This window comes from Motacilla alba, chromosome 10 (assembly GCF_015832195.1).
Source record: "Motacilla alba alba isolate MOTALB_02 chromosome 10, Motacilla_alba_V1.0_pri, whole genome shotgun sequence".
NCBI classification, from domain to species: Eukaryota; Metazoa; Chordata; class Aves; order Passeriformes; family Motacillidae; genus Motacilla; species Motacilla alba.
The window spans coordinates 2,046,318-2,062,409 of record NC_052025.1 but is presented as its reverse complement, the minus strand read 5'-3'; the positions used below and the strand labels follow the sequence as shown (position 1 = coordinate 2,062,409).

General features: G+C 44.9%; 1 protein-coding gene across 2 annotated transcripts in view; it reads right to left on the bottom strand.

Moving 5' to 3' along the window:
• ZNF592 (zinc finger protein 592) overlaps positions 1-16,092 on the bottom strand; it is a 35,610-nt gene that overhangs the window by 6,782 nt on the left and 12,736 nt on the right. For both annotated transcript variants that reach the window (XM_038147011.1, XM_038147012.1), the window contains exons 3-6: positions 9,231-9,409; positions 4,759-4,935; positions 3,832-3,991; positions 889-1,167 (exon numbers count right to left, since the gene is read on the bottom strand). In XM_038147011.1, coding sequence (XP_038002939.1) covers positions 889-1,167; positions 3,832-3,991; positions 4,759-4,935; positions 9,231-9,409 — 795 coding nt within the window. The remainder of the gene's footprint in view (positions 1-888; positions 1,168-3,831; positions 3,992-4,758; positions 4,936-9,230; positions 9,410-16,092) is intronic.

The following is a 16,092-nucleotide window of genomic DNA, read 5'->3' as shown; positions in this document are numbered from 1 at the left end:
ATCTTATAAAACCAGGACTACTTAAAGCACATGCTTGATTTTATTGATGTTTTTATGAGGAATTACATATATGCTTTTGCTGTGGGTTCGTTTCACTACTAGACCTCATGCAGAATTCCCTCAATGGAAGATCCCTTCAGCCCCAGAAGGCAGCAGGACCCCAGTTAAGTCCACTTACCCTTCTCCCTCCTCGTAATTCAGCCCAAGAAAAGGGCAAAATGCTAAAAAGCATCACACAGGCCCTTCTGTTACCCATTTTTGATATCGACATCCCCCTAAGAAAGTCTGTTCTGTAACCAGCCTCCTCCAAAATTTTTCTACAGCCCTTTATATAACCTGAATGTACATTCCAGTTAAAATGTTCTAAGACTTGTTTAATGAATACTATGTATTAAATTGAAATGAAATTGAAATCAATCTTGTTTAATGATTCTATGTATTAAACTGAAATATTTGTCCAATTTCCTATTTCTGTGACATTCAAATGGGAAAATCCAGCACTCAGCCTGCCCTCATCTTCTTCTCTTGAAATGAGGACATCATCAAGTGGGACAACCCAGCCCTCTCCAAATCAAGCTCGAAGGACTCAAACACCATGATCCAGTTTCCCATTCATGGCTGGCTGACTCAGGATATCAAACAAGAAGTCCTGATGCCACAGTACTGAGAAATCTGGCTGCACACAGCATCTCAGCCCATGTTCTGCCAGAAACAAGGATTAGCTTGACAAAAGTAGGTCAAAGCAATGCAAAGCTTGAGCTGGATGAAGCACACAAAAAATTGAGATTTGCAGTTCTTGTAATGACAGTCCTGCAAAGGGGCCTGGAATGCAGGAGAGTGGTGCTCTTCCCAAGCTTGCTAGCTCAGGTATTTCATCCCAGTCCTTACCCTTCCATGATTTCTCTTCATGTGGGACACATAGGTTTCCCGATCAGGGATCCACTGTGAACATTCCTTGCAAGTCCAACCAGTTCTTCTCAGTCTGGACTTGGATTCGGGGTTATGCCCTTCCACCCTCATGTCTTTCCTCGTCAGAGGAGAGGGGGAAGTCCCATTGGCTACCAAAAGCTCCTTTGGTGAGGTATGAACCTGGTTCCTTGAAGCCTTCTCAGACTTCTGCCGAAAGTTTGAGAGCTCCTCAGGATTACGGGGGACTCCATGAACACCCTGTGTAACAGTAACAGTGGAAACGCATGTAACATTTACATGTAATTCGTATTTCACACCTTTATTTATAAATAAATACCATTTACTATCTAAATGCATGATTTCAATCCCCACTGGCCAAACAATGTGTCGTTGTCTTGCTCCTGTATGTTTTCCCATTTCTCCTAGAAGCTGCAGCACAGGGCTTTCCCTGACAAGAGATCTTCCCAAGAAACATGAAACTTCTATTTCTGTTTCCTGCATGACAACAGCCACTCCTTGGTGCTGCCTGATTAGCATTTTGGATGAGCCCTGGGAACTCTGGTTAAACAGGGAAGATGTAATAGAAGAGAAATTCCAATTGTCACTATTTCAAGAGCCTAAGCTCTAAAAACACAGAGCTTTGGTAAGCTCTGAAAGAAATGTTTGCTAGTATCCTGGGGGCTCCAAAGCTGCTTCATTCTTGCTCAAGGGATGGGAAGAGAAAATGTTTAAGTTTCTCCAAGTTTATTTCCTTCAATTCCACTCCATCTATTGATATTTACATTTTTCATGGTTCAAAACTTCACGTCTGACATATAAGACCAAGCATAAAGCCAGGAGCCAGCCTTATAAGGAATATGGCTCTAGGCTCTTTGGTTATTCAACAGGCCAAAATCCAAAAGTCCCCCAAAAAGTTATTTTAACAAAGAAAATGGAACATAAGGAAAATAATCTAAAAATGAAGAGCTGTGGGAAAGCAAAAGCAAGTAAAAGAGCAACATACCAAAGAAACCTCAAAAAACTCCCCCAGGAACAACAACAGTTCATCCACACAAAAGGCTAATTTAGAGGTTTAATTGTGCACAGTAATTAATAATGGGTAAGGTTTCAACACATGAAAGCCCCAGGCATTTGGAAGTCTTTCTGTGGGTTAGACACCAAACAAACCTCCAAACACAAGGTCTCAGCTGAGAAGTCTGTGTACTTTGCACCTGGCCCAGCCGATGACCATGGAAGCCACAGCACTGCCAGCTCCTCAAGAACACAGACACATCACCTTTCTCCCCATCTGGAAATCTCTGGAGTGTTTCAGTGCCCATTAATTACTCCATTGTTACACCACTGGGGTAAAACAAACGAGGAGCATGGAAAAATGAAGTGATTTCTCTGCAGAATCAATACCGGAAGCAGAGCTAACTCCTGCTCTGTGATGCTCTAAACCTGAGGAAGATGAGGAGGCACATGGATTCTTTATTTTGCATGAAGGCACATACTTAGACAGCACCTTGTAAAAACTCTACCGCAGGAAGGTGATCTCAGAGGAGATGGAGGAGTGCAATTACTCCCCTGCCACAGCCAAAAAGCCTTCAGTTACCTCAGAGGTTAAGAGACAAAGTTTTGTGGTGAAGATCTCGGGGTGCTGATGCACAAACTGCTGCAGGCAGGTCCCTGGGCTGGGATCTGACAAGGAACCCCAAGGTGAGTATCTCAGCTGCAGTTTTTTAGCACTGGGGATGAACACCTCTTTGAAGGCGCTAGCCTTAATCTCAACTCTATTTTCCTAGCTATAATGCACCAAGATTGGCAATCATCAACTTCACAGGAGGGCTTCAAATTGTAATTCATTACTGCATGTAAAACACTTCCAGATTTGCAAGTTAAAGACATGGGGGAGAGAGCAAGGAAGGAGTCTTGAATGGGTTTTGCTTTCAGGAATGAGCTAAAAAATCTTCTGGCTTTCTCAGTGTTAGTATAAACAAAATAAAGTCACTGATTAAAAAAAAAAAGTCCTTTTTTTCCCCTCATCAAAGGGCAAGTTCTTTCTTCAGAACGCCGCTGAGAAATCTTCTGAGATGATTTTTGTGGAGTGTTGTTAGACACTGAACATAAAAACATCCTGAGTAAGATAACAGAAAAATGTAGCCCTTTTACATTTATGGGATAATCAGACCTGTAAGGCCAGTACCTGCAGGGCAATCACTTCTGCCTCTCTCAGTCCCCTCTTGCAGTCTGGTGTGGTTCAGAGCAGCAGGGAATCAGGCTGTTAAATGCCATGAAACCTCCCTCTGAGGCAGCTGCAAAGGGGCCAAAGCTCTCCAGGGGAGCACCCAAAATGGCAGATTCAGCTTTCACTACATAAATTCAGTAACACTGTGGGCAGACAATAATTGTTCCTGTCTCCCAACCAAAGAAAGAGCTGCCACATGAATTTAATTACTTTCCTTGAGTTTAAGAGGCTGGGGACTCCCCATCCCTTGAAGTGTTCAAAGACACAAGGGACAGCACCCAGAGCAACCTGGGATAGTGGAAGGTGTCCCTACAGGGGGTAGAATGAGATGGGCTTTAAGGTCCTTTCCAACCCAAACCAGTCTGTGATTCTGTGCTTCTATGAAAAGAGAAGAGGTAAAAATCAAAGAGTTTTAGCTGTATAAACAAGTTTTTGTCATACAGCTAAAATGCATCTAGATGAGAGGAACTGCCAGCATTAAAACCAACTAACACAAACCACTCCACTGACATTTCCAGATCCTGTAGTTTGGATCCTGTAGATTCCAGATCCAAATCACTGTAGTCTATATTTTCCACTAAGACATTCCTCAAGAATCTTCCACTTCTTGAACAACTTGCCTCACATGGTTGATGTAAATTCTCTGTGAACTCAAAAAATAAGATCTTGCACCAGTAAGGGAGAGAGTTACCTACCTTGACATGCTGCATTAGCTGCTGCTTCTGCATATACACCAGCTGACACTGTGGGCACTTAAACACTCCCACTAACAACTTGCTGGTGTTCTGCTGGAAGTGCTCTTGGAGCAGCTTCTTCTTGTTAAAGACCATCTCGCAAGAGCATTTGTAGATCACCCTTAAACAATTAAAGAAAGTAAATTCAGTCTCTCAGCCTCAAGAAGACAATGTAAAAAGTTATCTCAGCAACTCCAGAAAGGGACAGACTTCTGAGGAGGGCTGTACTCTCTCCATGTATTGTCAACACACACCCACGTGGGCAACTGAACCAGTAACTCAACTGGGAAGAACATCAAAATGCCTCAGGCACATACCACAGCTTGCTAAAAATAAATTTACTTCTATGCATATGTATAACCCCATGTGTATGAGCACAGACAGATGGGAGCAAACACAAAGCATACCAGCCAGCTACACACTGCTTTCAATCCCACCTTTCCATAGTTCCTCACTTAAAGCACAGATTTTTGGCACTAGCTCAAGCTTTAGAGGGAACAGCTACAGGGTGGAAAAATCAGGAGGCTTCTCTCTAGTGATTTTTGGGGGCAACACTGCCTGGGATAACTCTCCTCTTCCCTTCAAGCGCCAGATGCCCTGGAGACATCTACCAAGAGGTGCCACTGAGGGCCCTGCTGGACAAAGAGGTGACAATTAAGTTCCTTTTATGGATGTTTAGCTCTTGCCTGACCAAAGCCCTCTCCTCCTACCCAGGAGACTGTGTTTGTACCAAGGCATGCTCTGGTTTGGAACAGACCCCTGCTGGCAGACAAAGCAGCAGATCATCTTATACAAGGACAGAAACCAAAAACAGAAAAAAAACTGAGGGAAAGGGGAAATCCTAGGAGCCATCCAGCAAAGGAGAAGAGAAAAAACCAAAACACTTACTGAGTAGTCTTGTGAGGCTCTGCTGGGTGCTGGCTGGCCACATGAGCCATGGTGGTGTCAGCAGACTTGAAGGCCTTCGGGCAAAAAGAACACTTGTGGAAGACTTCGCAGTGTTTCTCGTGGATGTGCACTTTGAGCATGGCGAGGGTCATGAAGACAACTCCACAGTGGATGCACCTAGGGGAGGCATGACAAAGAGCTGAGTTACAGCCACAGCACCACTTCCAGCACAGCCATGGAATGGCACAGAGGGAAGGACCAGGCTGTGGAGGGTCCTTGATTCAATCAGTTCAATCTCCTCTGTATTAAAGTGGAAAAGTCAAGGAGGAATACAATACAGGAATTCTGGGCAGAACTCCCAGCTAAATGTTACCAACAAGATCTAGAAACGAAACCTTCAGAGACTAAAACAACCCAAAAAAGAATGAAGATGTGGTTCAACAGAATGCCAGCCCTGTGAAAGCCAATTCCAGCACAGGGCACAAGTGAAAGACTAAAGTACCTGATGAGACCTCCCTGTGGCAAAAAGCAGCACAAAACCAGTTAGTCCCCAGTACAAAATAAAGAGGAAGAATATCCAGTCGGAAATCTTCAGCAACTGCTACTCCACTGAGCTCCAGAAAATCACAACAGCAACAGCAAAGATACTGAGAACAGCAATAGAAACACCCAAGAACTCATAAAGCTCATTAAAATCATTAAGATACAGGTGCTGCCTAGAAAGTGCTCGTCTGGAAGGGCTGTCTGGGTGCTCATAGAAGAGAGAGGGAGAAGCAGAAAAAGATCTTCTCAGCAGCTGAAAACAAGGCCAAGAGGAGAGCAGGGCCACCCTGCTGTTCCCAGCTTGCCTCTCCTCCAGACACAGACCTGTGACAGGTCCTGCCTAATATTCCCACAAGATGGCAACAATCAGCAGCCTCACTTCATTTAACTTTAACACTCCCCAGATCTGCCAGCTGTGCTCTGAGAGATGCCACACTCCAACTTACAAGGGATGCAGCCACCTGTCCTCACCTGCCTCCAGCACACCAGCCACAGGGTTTGCCATCCCATAGGTGCACCTCTGCTGATCTGGGACCAGAACAGCCTCTCCCAAGGATATTCCATCAAAATGACACCAGTGGAACTCTGCTTAAGCCAGCACTGCATGTACAGATGTTAGAGCAGGGGAGCCCAGCCTAGTAATGCAAGGGCCAACCTTGCATTGGTGGGATGTGAGAGATACACAAGAGATAACCTCCTGACCTTATAAACAGGTTTTCCCTTCATTTCCCTCCTTTCCCTGAGGGCTGTGTCTGCCCACAGCGCTGCCACGGCGCTGCTGGCACAGATGGACCCCAGCTATCGTGCACTGGAACAGCTCCAAGCCTGTATCATAAACAAACAAGCTGCTGGAATATCCTTCCCTCCGAACCAGCCTCCCAGCAGCGTTTAGGAAACAAGCCCAGGCTTTGAAGTTGCACTTCAAAAGATCACTAGGCAGAAGCCAGCCTGAAGGAGCCAAACCCTCTCCCCCACACTTTTAAGAAAACACAGAATTGCTGTTTTCTTAAATTTCGAGAGGGAAGCAGTGACAGAAGCTGGTGTGACCTTTGGGGAAGCACGAAGACATTCTGCTGGGGTAGTTCTGCCTTCAAGCCTGATCCTCAACCATATGAGTCAGGGGGAGAGAGACTTTCTAATACAGTAACACCAGGAACCAGGTTATTATGGAAGAATGAATTCCCCAAGTATAAATGGAGGAACAAATACTAATCCTGGCAGTAAGGAATGGCTGGTACATCCAGGAATATCCAACAGGCTTCCTCCACAAATACTCCCTGAACTATAAAGAGATGGTTCTGCCTGACGCTTGATTTTGGGAAGTACTTCATTAAGAATGAGGAATGAAACAAGCACTAACTCAGGGTCAAACAATCACAGGTTAATTTAATTTACACTAAATGGAAGTCTAAACAACAGCCACGTTGTAATTAAGAATTCCAGTGCCAGAAGGACAAGGTCTCATAAACTAATTAGCTGAACAAAGTGGATGGAGGATGTCAAGGGGCTTGCCGTGTAATTCCTGCAAATTGCAAATCCTGCTATCATCCCCGGTGCTGCAGGATCCCTCAGGGCAAGGAGGGTTGGCTGGAAGTCTTGGCAAGCACCCTGTGAGAGGAGGTAACAGCTACAAGATGTTGTCTTAACCCTCAGAACGCTTCCCATGCCATCACCTTCCAGCCCCTCAATTCTCCAAATGGCACCAAGCAGAATGAGTCCCACATTGGTGGGGACAGCTGGAAGGGGCTTGGAAAAAGCAGGGAAGGTGACACTTGGAGCCAAGAAGAAAGGACCATTAAGGACAATCTTGTTGAGTTTCATCTTTAACTGTAGAAGATCATTCTCATTTTCAGTGCAATCACTAGCCATGACTCAACTCCAAATAAAACAACCATACCCCAAATTTAATTGAAAGCATAGGGTTGTGAGCAGAAAAGGAGACAGAATAAGGGCTTGTCACAAAACCAAACCTGTGCTCCAGAAATTCAAGAAAAATAGGGACATAAAGAGAAGCAGCTAAAGTCAAGCTGATCTCAGGAGGGATTTAAAGAATTCCTCAGCTTTTCAGATCTGCAAGTAAGAAATGTGAAAGAAAAGAATGAAGTCACTCTGTGACTACAGGGCAGATGCCACAGATTATCTAGATATGGTTCTGCAACCAGAATTGATCTCTTCTGTTTTTGACAATGTCAGTGACATCAGCCCTGCAGCAGAGACAGGCAGGATAACAAGGATGGCACAGCCAGACATTGACCTGTCTAGTGGACTCAGCTTTCACAGATGAGCTTCAGTAGATGTGAATTAGAAGAGAAGTTAAACAAATTCAGCTTTTAGAGAAGCTGGGTAAAGCTAAAAAATCCTTAAGTATAATTTGTGAGCTTTGCCTTTGTTTAGATCTTCATTTATGTCCCTGGAACAGAGTAGGTATCTGCTAAAGACATCTGTAGGCAGATGGAAGGTCTCCTTGCTGGATCCCAGGTGCCACTGAAGTCCCAAGAACTGCACCAAATCCAAGTTAATTTTCTGACATCTCCTCCATACTCCTTTTTCCATCTCAGGGAAAACATTTTTTCCTCCAGCTTTCCTCCTTCCCAGATTAACTCATTTTCAAACAGCCCCAGTGTCACAGCCATTTAATATGTGATGGAATTAATTCTTTGTTGTGGGCTGGGTCTCCTCAAATCAGATCCCACATTAAAAAACCTTATCTGTATATAATTAAATTCAGAATTAATTTGTTATGTGCCTCTTGTCTTCACGGTTGAAAGAAAAAGCCCTTGAAAACCTCAGTGTGATTCAGACCAAACCACACAGCAGAGCTTCCTGAAGTTGCAGACATCTTAAAAGAACATCTCCAAGAGCAGAAATTGCCCTGTTTGTTTGAATTATCAGAGTAGTTAATGGCAACCAAGAGAAAAAAAACAGAACTTTAGGAAACTCAAAAAATCACCCAATTTCATCTCCCAAGTAAATCATCATGTGTTAAGAGCTGTGCTGTAGCTCAGGTGATCTAAACATGCCAAGGAGGGAAGGCTCATAGGGAAAAGTAACATCTTATTAGAGCAAGCAGTTTAGTTGGAGAAAAGATGGTGTACCACATCCAGAACCTTAGGAGCCTTCTCCACCTGTCTCAGCTCATGAGAAATGTTTGGAGATTTGAAGGGGCATAGAAGGAAATAATCTATGCCCTTCTCATAAAGGCACACATCCTCAGCCCATTACAACTGACATAAATATAAATTCAAGCCTTAAGGAGATTTACAGGATTAAGATCTGCAATCTTTTTGCTCTAAGTATCAATCCTGAGACATCCAGCTGCAACATGAATTCAATACAAGAGCTTTTCAGCTCAAAGACACCACAAAATAATGTCTGCTCTCAGAAACCTCCCTTAAATCCAGTTAGTAATTATTTCCCATTTCAGATGCTTTCTGTCATGCAGAAAACCATGCCAGGCTCCAGCTACATCCACTTTCATTTCTGCTGTAAGTAAGACACAGCTCACAGTCACAGAATGTTTTGGGTTAAAAGGGACTTTTAAACTCATCCCATCCACTCCCTGCCATGGGCAGGGACACCTTCATTATAGCAGGTGGCTCCAAGCCCTGTTCAACCTGGCCTTGAACACTTCCAGGGATGATGTCCTAGTTTCAGATGGAACAGAGCTAATTTCTTCCCAGTAGCTGCTACAGTGCTGTGTTTTGGACTCAGAATGAGAACATTGATAGCACACTGATGTTTTGCTTTTTGCTAAGTTATGTTTCTCCTAAGTCAAGGACCTTTTTTTGTGCGCGCATCTGCTCTGCCAGCGAGAAGACACACAAAACAAACTGGGAGGGAGCACAGCCAGGACAGCGACAGCCGCAACCTCACAAGCAAACTGCAGAGGGGTAAATCCCAGCCTCCCAGGGAGCCTGAGCTGCACGCACCTGAAGCCAACTTTGCGGGAGTAGTGCAGGCAGTTCTCCTTGACGTGGGTCTGGAAGTAGGCGGAGCGGCACACGGCCCCGCACTCGGGGCAGCAGTACGGGGACTTGTGAGCGTGGATCCTCTGGTGGGCACAGTAACTGCACTGGTTGGGCAGCATCATCTGGCACACCTGACATGTCTGATGGAAGAAAGGTTACATTTGTTAGTTATTCTCTACTTGGGCTTTTTTTTCCTCCTAAATTCCCCCTAGAAAACTCCCAGGTTTAAAGGAAGAACGGGCATACTCCTCTAGCAGCAGCATCCACTCCACAAAGCTCTTAGCTGGTGGAGTTAACAAGTCTCCTTATCTTTTTCCAACATCTCCCGCAGTTAACCATTCCCAAATAAAAGTTCCATATTTAAACCACATCTTCTATGGTTTATGTCCTTTTTACCCCATAAAAAAGGAAAGCAAACTCTTTCACCTCTTAGTTCTCATGATATTCTGAATGCTCAGCACTTTCATTTCCTGACTTGAGAAGGAGAGCACTTTTTTCAACAAGCATTCACCCCACACCAAAACAGCACAAAAAAGGAGGAAAATTACACCCTGACTCCAAACACCTGCTGCTGAAGGCAGTGCAGCCCTGACGTCCAGCTTCCCCATCAAAACAACTGCTGTGTCTCTTGCAAAATTTCTTCCTATCAGATGAAATTTCAACTTTCCAAGACCACAAACTATGTTTCCCTTATAGAAACTTTCTGATGACCAGAAATAATGCAAAGCCTCTTTCTCTCCCTGTTTCATCCTTAATGAAATCCATTTTTACACACATGCTTACTATCAAAACCTCTTTGCAGAAGCATAATTTATTTGACATGTAAAGCTTTTATGTGGATGTATCATCCCATTTTTAACAGCTGTCAAACCTCTGCTCCTTTTCACAGGTGTCTCGACTCTCTGTACTCCTGCAAAGCCCAGGAGCAGCTACTCCTCCTCTGCAGGAAGCACATTACTGGATGCCTGAGCAGGAGTAGAGCTGGAGCAGATCCCAGCCCGCTCTGAGCCCTCCAGGAGCAAAAACTGTCTTCCAACATTTATCATCTCATGCAAAATAACTAACTTAAGAATGAACAACACCATGCAGCTAATTATGGATTATCAAATCAAGTAATTTGACTAAATAATTTCCGTGAACTTCACTGCTGGCAGCCAGAGTAGAAACATGAGACAGAAGCCCCTAAATCTGACAAAAAAATAGAATAAAATTAATGGCCAACTCCCTTTTCTGTATCATTGCTATTTCATGCAGCACCTCTGTGATGCTCCTCTACGTAACACCCATCAGGGAAATGTCAAAACCCCTGCAGGTAAGAGAAAGCATCACTTACAATAAAATGCAAAGCTGTGACAAACCTGAAAGGTTCATGGGGTGGAAGCGAATAAAAAATTAGGCACGCAACAGTGAAAACTGCAGAAATTGCCAAATACCTGAAAAGCTTCAGATGTCATCTGAGATATGTTGCAACTCAAGTTTAGAGGAGAAACTGTTTCTCCCGGAAGGAGAGAAATTAGTGGAAAAACCACATGGTAGGACTCCCATGTACACACCCATAGGCAATTAAAGGAAGCTCAAGAGCATTTCAAATGCTGCAGAAGTCCTCTAATTTCAGCAAAGAAGAACAGTGCAAATGGGCCATGGGAATGGGAAAATGAGAAATAGAAAATCCCCCAGGATCTGTCTGCAAGGAGCAGAGCGGGACCTTTAATTCTCCAATGCACTCTCAAATCCCCAAGTAAGTGCTACAAAAGTAGATAATAAGCAATACATTCATAGTAGATAAGAGCAGTAAGTAATAAGGAAGTAATAAGTAAAAGCAGTTTTATTGTGTTTAAGATATTTTTTTCTAAATGGATTGAGAATGGAGAATTTATCTCCTTGGCATCGTTAAAATGGGACTTCTTGTTGTGATCTCAACTAGCATACAAGGCAGAGCCACCACAACCACAAGCTGAAAGCACCTTTGCCCTAGTAACTCAGTGAGAAACTCTCTCTCCAGATCCTGCCTTGTCAAAGCCAATTTAGTTTTGATTTTAAGTCAGTTTGAGGCTCACCTCTTCCTCCCCCGCATGTCATACCCACTGCTCCCAAAATCAATCAGCACATGTTGAAAACCTGAATTTTCACCACCCTGTGTGTTCTTGTGCTGGATCTAAAATATGCCAAAACCACTCAATATTTGATGAGCTCCATGCCTGGGCACTGCTGCCTGGGGATGTCAGAGGAGCAGCCAGCTCCTGTCACCTCCTGTGTTACGTGAAAGGCTCCACAGGGACCAAAACCATGCCAACATAGGCCAGAAAAGTTTGGGCACTGCGAGCAAGAGGCACCAAAATTGTGGTTATCTACTTCAGGCCTGGCAGAAAGCCTGCCAGAAAGTGTGGACACATGATACAGGAATAAAAAGCAAGACTCAGTGAGGATAAGGCTAAATTAATTCATTGCTCCCGCAGGCACCGTGGAAGGAGCTAGAAGGATTCTCAGACTGACACCACACACCACAGGGGGGACAGAAACCAGCCCAAGCCTCCAAATTCAGATTGTCTTGTGGAAGGGCCAAGACACTGGGCAGGATGTAGACAAAGAAGAGAGATGAGACACAAGGATAAATGAGTAAGAACAAGGAAAATCACATCCTCAAGCAGCATTACATCTGGACTTGAGAAAAGTCAATGCAGCTTCTCCTTCTGGCCCCGTGGAACAATCCAGGCTCTCCAGAGGAGTCAACAACCACATGGGTAAGGAAGATCTGAGCTGCAATGGGTCAGGCTACCTGGATTTTCCAAACAGCTTTGCAACATCCTTCACTACAGGCTTTTGAGGAAACTACGGTAAAGAGAAGGAGTTTGCTTGGATAAGTAAGTGCTTAGAAGAAAAGACAGAGCAAGGTCCCCAGGAAGTTCTGCTGGCATTTTGGCTCTTCAAAATAACCTCAAAGTATCTGGGAAAGGTAAACAGCAAAGATTGATGATCATAACCCAGTAACTCAGCATGTTATGGGTAAGGGCTGACCACGAGGGCTGGCTGCAAAAATAATGTGCAGGGCTGAGGGTAATAAAATGCACCAAGCAAGGAACACACTAGAGCTGAGGAAGGTTCCAGTAAGAGAAAAAAAAACCATAACTGGTATAATCCTGCTCACACTCATCCTCTTCTCAACACCTGCAGAAGACAGGAGACCAGACATTCTGCCAGGAGGATTACAGGAGGTTCTGCTCATCCCTTTTGCACCAGGAGCTGCTGCACTTGTCAGGAGCCAGTGTGCAGCCATGCTGGGCTCCCCACCAAACACTTAGTCTGGGACATGGCGTGGTTCTTCCTTTTGCAACTCTTCTGCTTCGTATGAGAAATCATAACTTGGTTCCAGATGTCACATTTTTATCTCTCTCCTAGTTTTCCATGACTTTTCAAAGAAGTCTGGCAGCAATTTGAGACACTCATTAGTCAGTTATTTCTAAAACATGTTACCAGGACAGGATTCAGTTGTGTAATGTCTGTGTTTTTCATACTCCCATAGCCTACGCTTTAATCAAGAGTTATTTATTACAAATTTTCTTTAATTCTGGTTTGCCTGCCACATTTCATTTGGGCTTTTCTTCCACAAGTCACATTCACACACAGACAAATGCTCAGAAGCTCAGCCGTTTCGGAATACTTGAGCTGATTCCCATTTTTACTTATTAGCTTCTTCAAAAGGGGAAAAAAGATTAAGTATTCACTGAGATACAGTGCAGATTGAAAAGAAATATACTACTCAAAAAAAGTTTGTCTGTTAAACCCAACCCTGTGGCCACAGAGGTGTTTGCAAATAAGGGCATTTTTAGTGACACACAGTTTTGCCCCAGACAGTGCCTGTGGAAAGGGAACTGGCATGAGCAAAGAAACATTCCAGCAGTTTTAGTCTCTTTGCTGTTCCAGAGTTAAGTGATGGTGATGGAGTCCACATGCACTTAAGAGCTGCCCCCAGACTACAAGGATCCACCTTGACACGATCATCATGGAGCTTCAGTTGAAAACACTTCAGCAGCAACCTTATGGCATGGAACCAGGGCTAGGAAAAAGATTCACAAGGCAAATTATCTCTTAAAAAAAAATTACTAAGGACTCGAAGTTAAACAGTCATAGGGGAACAGAAACTGCATTTGTAGACTGTTAATGTTTCAAAAAATGCTTACCCCTAATATATTCAAACAAAAAATCCCCTACCAGTGGTGCCCTAAAGCCCCAGTTCTTCCCAAATCCAGCCTTTTGCAAGCTATAATTTTTCTGCTTCAGGCAGAGCTGCTGGGGCAGCCAAGGAATCACAGAGATTAGCAGGATCCTCTTGTTATTAAAAAAAAAATAGTGACCAATTACTAGCTAAAGTTAACCTTTAACTTCTCAGTAGCTCTCCCTGCCTGCCTGGCTGGATCAATGCCAGCACCTGTATCCCTCAGCAGGGATGCCTGCACTGCAGTGGTGTGCTGGCTCTGGGAGCACAGCTGGCACACCTTCATCTCTGCCCCCTGTGCTCCCCTTCCCACATCCCTCTGGGATGACTCGTTGTCACACTACAGTCACCCTCCAGATGCTTGGAGGGTTATTTTTGACTTATTTCAACCATCCAGGTAACAGCATTGCTACACAACATTTTCCCAATCTGAGGAGAAGCAGCAGGCAGAGAACTGAACCTGCTGCTGCTGTGATAACTGAACTGTACTCCTGCCAAGGTTCTCTCTAAATGAACACACATCATTGCACTAACATGTTCAATTCATGGATGAAAAATACCCCTCCAACAGAAACTCAAGTTTATTCATTTGAAGAAGAAAAACCCAGAACCCTAATGCAGAGATTTTATTCTAATTAACCATATCCAAGCACGACAGCTGTTGTTATTTCCTTAGATTATAGCTGCCTATTTTGTCAGCCTAAGGAGTCAATGCCACTGAGGGAGCCTGCCTGACCTTCAGCTCACTCCCACCTCACATCAGTTCATCCTCAGCCTCATTGTTGCATCCCTCCTCCTCCTCCCATCGACCTTTTGTATTTGTATCCTTGAACCTCACTAACTCTTCAACATTCCCAAATCCAGTGTCCTCCTCAGACTGCACCAAGACCAACTCCTACACACACATCTCAACCATCCCAACACACCAGCACGCTTTACCTTCAGTAAGGCACTCCAATAAAAACTTATCTCTGGAAACTAAGGCCATTAAAAAAACACAAAAATCCCTGGTTAAAGCATCGGCATAATCTAGAAACTTGACAGCTTAGAGAAACAAAGTGGAATTGCAATGGAAAAAATCCACTAGCATCACAGATCTTAGACAATATTGCATCAAACCAGCTTACTTCTGAATTTGCAAAATCTGTAGCTCTTTTCTCTTTATGATCGCAGCTGCAATTTCAAGAATTTCAGTTTTGACATACTTTCTTTTGACCCACTGTAGCAGATTTACGTGGCAAGGTTTTGGTTGGGAGAGGCTGCAGGGGTGACCTCTGAGAAGAGACCAGAAGCTGCCCCCATGTCAGACAGAGCTCTGGGATGGACCTGTCATGGCCAAGACAAGCCCTTGAGCAGCACCTCTGGGGTAACAGATTAGGAAAAGGTAAAAGATGCTGTGCAGCAGCTGGGAAAGAGGAGGGAGAAGATGTGAGAGTAAGAGCCCAGATGGCAGAGCACACCATCATGAATCCATGGTGACACAGGCTGTCACCCTCTGATCCATGGAGGACCACAGTGGATGTGCCCCGGAGGACACTGCAGCCCATGGAGAGAGCTCTTGCTGGAGCAGGTTTTCTGGCAGGACCTCTGACCCCATGGGAGGCCCATGCTCTTCCAGCCTGTTCCTGAAGGACCCCAGAGCAGATCCCCAAGAACTGCAGCCTGTGGAAAGGACTCATGACAAAGCTGTTCATGACAGACTGTCTCCCATGGGAAGGACTCCATGATGGAGCAGGGAAGAGTGTGAGGAGGAAGGCTGGGTGGGCATTTAGTTCCAACTAGAAATCTGAACTCCCACTTGCTATAATGATCATGTAGTGGATTAAACGACTTTTCATATGCACACTTTCAAGTCCAGTGTGGGTCAAGTGTGACCCCATATGCTACATGGAACACATTCCCTCTCTTTTCTTACAGTGGTGATGTTAAAGGCCTCTGCTCTTTCCTCCACCCTGCAGGGTTGCCCTTGCTGCCCACCCTGCAGGGACACTTTCCACTAGGCCAAGCTGCTCCAAGCCTTGTGCAATCTGGCCTTGAACACTTTCAGGAATGCAGCAGCCAGGGCTTCTCTGGATTGGGGATTGTGTTTATTGCCCGGGGTGTTTGCAGCAGCATTAGACACTTCAGAGGGCACCTTCTCCTCACAGCAGGATAGAGCAGACCATCACCACTACGTGGGCTCTCATTCCCCTGCCTGTCACCCACAGAGCTCTCCAGTCACAGCCCCACACTGCCTGGGGCAGCATCATAGGTGCCCAGCTGGAAGAAGGCAGGAGCAAGACTCTTTTAGTGCCAGCAGATACCAGCTTCCAGCCCCTTTTCCATCCCACCCAGGACAACCCCTCTGTCTCCAGTTATCCCCTCCTCCTCACTCTCAGCCATGTCCTGGCCTCCAGTTCACAGCCCTGCTCCTTATCCTCTTCCCTCCAGCTGCTCTCAGTCCTCCGGGGCCCCTGCAGGACCATCAGGACCAGGCATGGGTGGGGAAGGAGGAGAGGGTGAGATTGGTCCCTCATGGCAACAGATCACAAACTGATTTAAGGAGACCGTGGAGCCACACCCTGGCTTTTCTTCCTCAGCAGCCCCTCCTCTTCATCCTGATGCTCTGGT